The sequence below is a fragment of the Antrostomus carolinensis genome, unplaced genomic scaffold, assembly GCF_000700745.2.
Source record: "Antrostomus carolinensis isolate BGI_N321 unplaced genomic scaffold, ASM70074v2 Scaffold17954, whole genome shotgun sequence".
Lineage (NCBI taxonomy): Eukaryota > Metazoa > Chordata > Aves > Caprimulgiformes > Caprimulgidae > Antrostomus > Antrostomus carolinensis.
Genome location: NW_010310279.1, coordinates 1 through 1,944, shown reverse-complemented (window position 1 = coordinate 1,944; position 1,944 = coordinate 1). Strand labels below are relative to the sequence as shown.

At 46.5% G+C, this 1,944-nt stretch overlaps 1 protein-coding gene across 1 annotated transcript; it reads left to right on the top strand.

The window, feature by feature from the left end:
* Positions 1 to 178: 178 nt before the first annotated feature.
* LOC104523702 (signal peptidase complex catalytic subunit SEC11A-like) lies at positions 179 to 1,586 on the top strand (the record flags this gene model as incomplete). Its single annotated transcript, XM_010166374.1, has 3 exons — positions 179 to 355; positions 890 to 947; positions 1,112 to 1,586. Coding segments are annotated over 3 exons (286 nt in total), but the record flags the coding sequence as incomplete, so codon positions are not given.
* Between the last annotated feature and the right edge of the window lie 358 nt (positions 1,587 to 1,944).

Below are 1,944 nucleotides of genomic sequence, written 5' to 3'. Positions count from 1 at the left end.
CGTTACTGATTGCCTCAGCCTTGGCCAGCGGTCGGTCCACCTTGGAGCTGCTGGCGTTGGCTGTGTCAGACATGGGGGAAGCTTCTGGCAGCTTTTCACAGAAGCCACCCCTATGCCCCCCCCACTACCAAAACCTGGCCACGCAAACCCAATACAAGGCTCTACGCAATCGTTCTAGAAGAGCTTTTAGTAAGTTCTTTTTCTCTGCCTTACCTGGCTGTCTTGTCTTTGCTAGGCAAAACGGTGACATCAAATTTTTAACAAAGGGAGACAATAATGCCGTTGATGACAGAGGGCTGTACAAACGAGGGCAGCACTGGTTGGAGAAAAAGGACGTCGTAGGACGAGCGAGAGGGTGAGTGAAGTTGAAAAAGGTGTGGCTTTTTATGTTTCCCTTCCCTAGTACCATCTGTTAATCCCCTTCTCTTGAACTCTCCCTGCTGGGTTTTTGTGACCTGCATGAAAGCGTTTCAGAAGCTACTATGGAGAGTTAAAAAAACAAGGTAGTTCAGTTCTTCGTTTGGCTTAAGCGAAGGTATCAAGCTGCGAGCTGCATCCTGAGATTTTGATGCTGGATGGACACTGATGCAAAGGCAGCACATGCTCAGGCATGATCAGAATTTTTATCAAAACTATTCTGCAAGGCACAGTCTTTGCAGGCAAGTGAGATCTGGAGAAGGTAGAGGAGGCTAAAACACACTCTGAGGCTGGTTGTCACTCAGCCCCTACTGCCGTGGCTTCCCTGCTTGGGAGGAAAAAGTCCCAAGTGTGTTGACTGTAGCCCTCAGCGTGCTTGAGTGGCTCTTCCTTCGTCCAAGTACCATAACAGTGCTTCTCCTGTATGCACCCTTGAATACTGTTTGTTTTAATAAACCCTTTTTTCTTGTAGGTTTGTGCCCTATATTGGAATAGTGACTATCTTAATGAATGATTATCCAAAATTTAAGGTGAGAGTTCTTTCATTTTCTGCCTGCTTCTCCTGCCCCAGCTAAAATTACTGCATGAGAACTTTACTCACGCGGGCAGAACCCTTTGCCCTGTGTGTTTCCTGCTGTTAATGCATTTCAGATGTGAATGTGCACTCTTGTGTCTTCTCTTCTTTCTCTTCCAGTATGCAGTCCTCTTTTTACTGGGTTTATTTGTGCTGGTCCATCGAGAGTAGCCTCTTGCACTGAAGTACGAGGTGAAGGTGCCATGGATTTTTTTAGATGAACATTTTAAGTAGATGATGGTCTGATGTGCCAGGAGGAAGAAGAAAACATGCATTTCAAAGCTTCTTGCCAGTTTGGGTTTGTTTTGGTTTTTACTCTGTTAAGGGCGAATGTTTGTCACGATATTTCCAATGTTTTGTCACATTTTAGCATTTTTAATGAGTTTTTATATTAAAAATTTAAGGCAAACTGTTCAGTGTTTGTACTTTGAAGCTGAGCTTCCTCTCAAAGTGCCTACAGGACTGTGTCCTCTTAAGTCTGTGCCTCCACTGGGCAAGTGTGACCTCTCCCTCTGCTGACTGAACTGCCAAACGGTGAGCTGTGGAGGTGATGTTTTTTCCAATTCAGAACGGGAATAAAGATTTTGCATCTCGCTCAGTATGAGCCCTGCCACATTCTTCATTATTGCCCTGCTGAGTGCAGCCTCGTTGCCCAGTTTCCCTGGCGAGGTACCTGGGCTCTGCCATTGCAGATTGACTCCTCTAGAGCCCAGTCAACTGACTTGTCCTCTCTTTACAGAGCAATAGCAGCTGCTCCTCCCATTTCTTCTTGGAGATTAAGCTGTCCTGAGCTGTAGATCCATACAGTTATTTCTATGGGTGGTGGGCTGACCTTGGCTGGACACCAGGTGCCCACCAGAGCTGCTCTATCATGCCCCACTGCAGGGGGACAGGAGAGAGAAAATGCAACTAAAGGCTCACAGGTTGAGATAAGGACAGGGAGATCACTCACC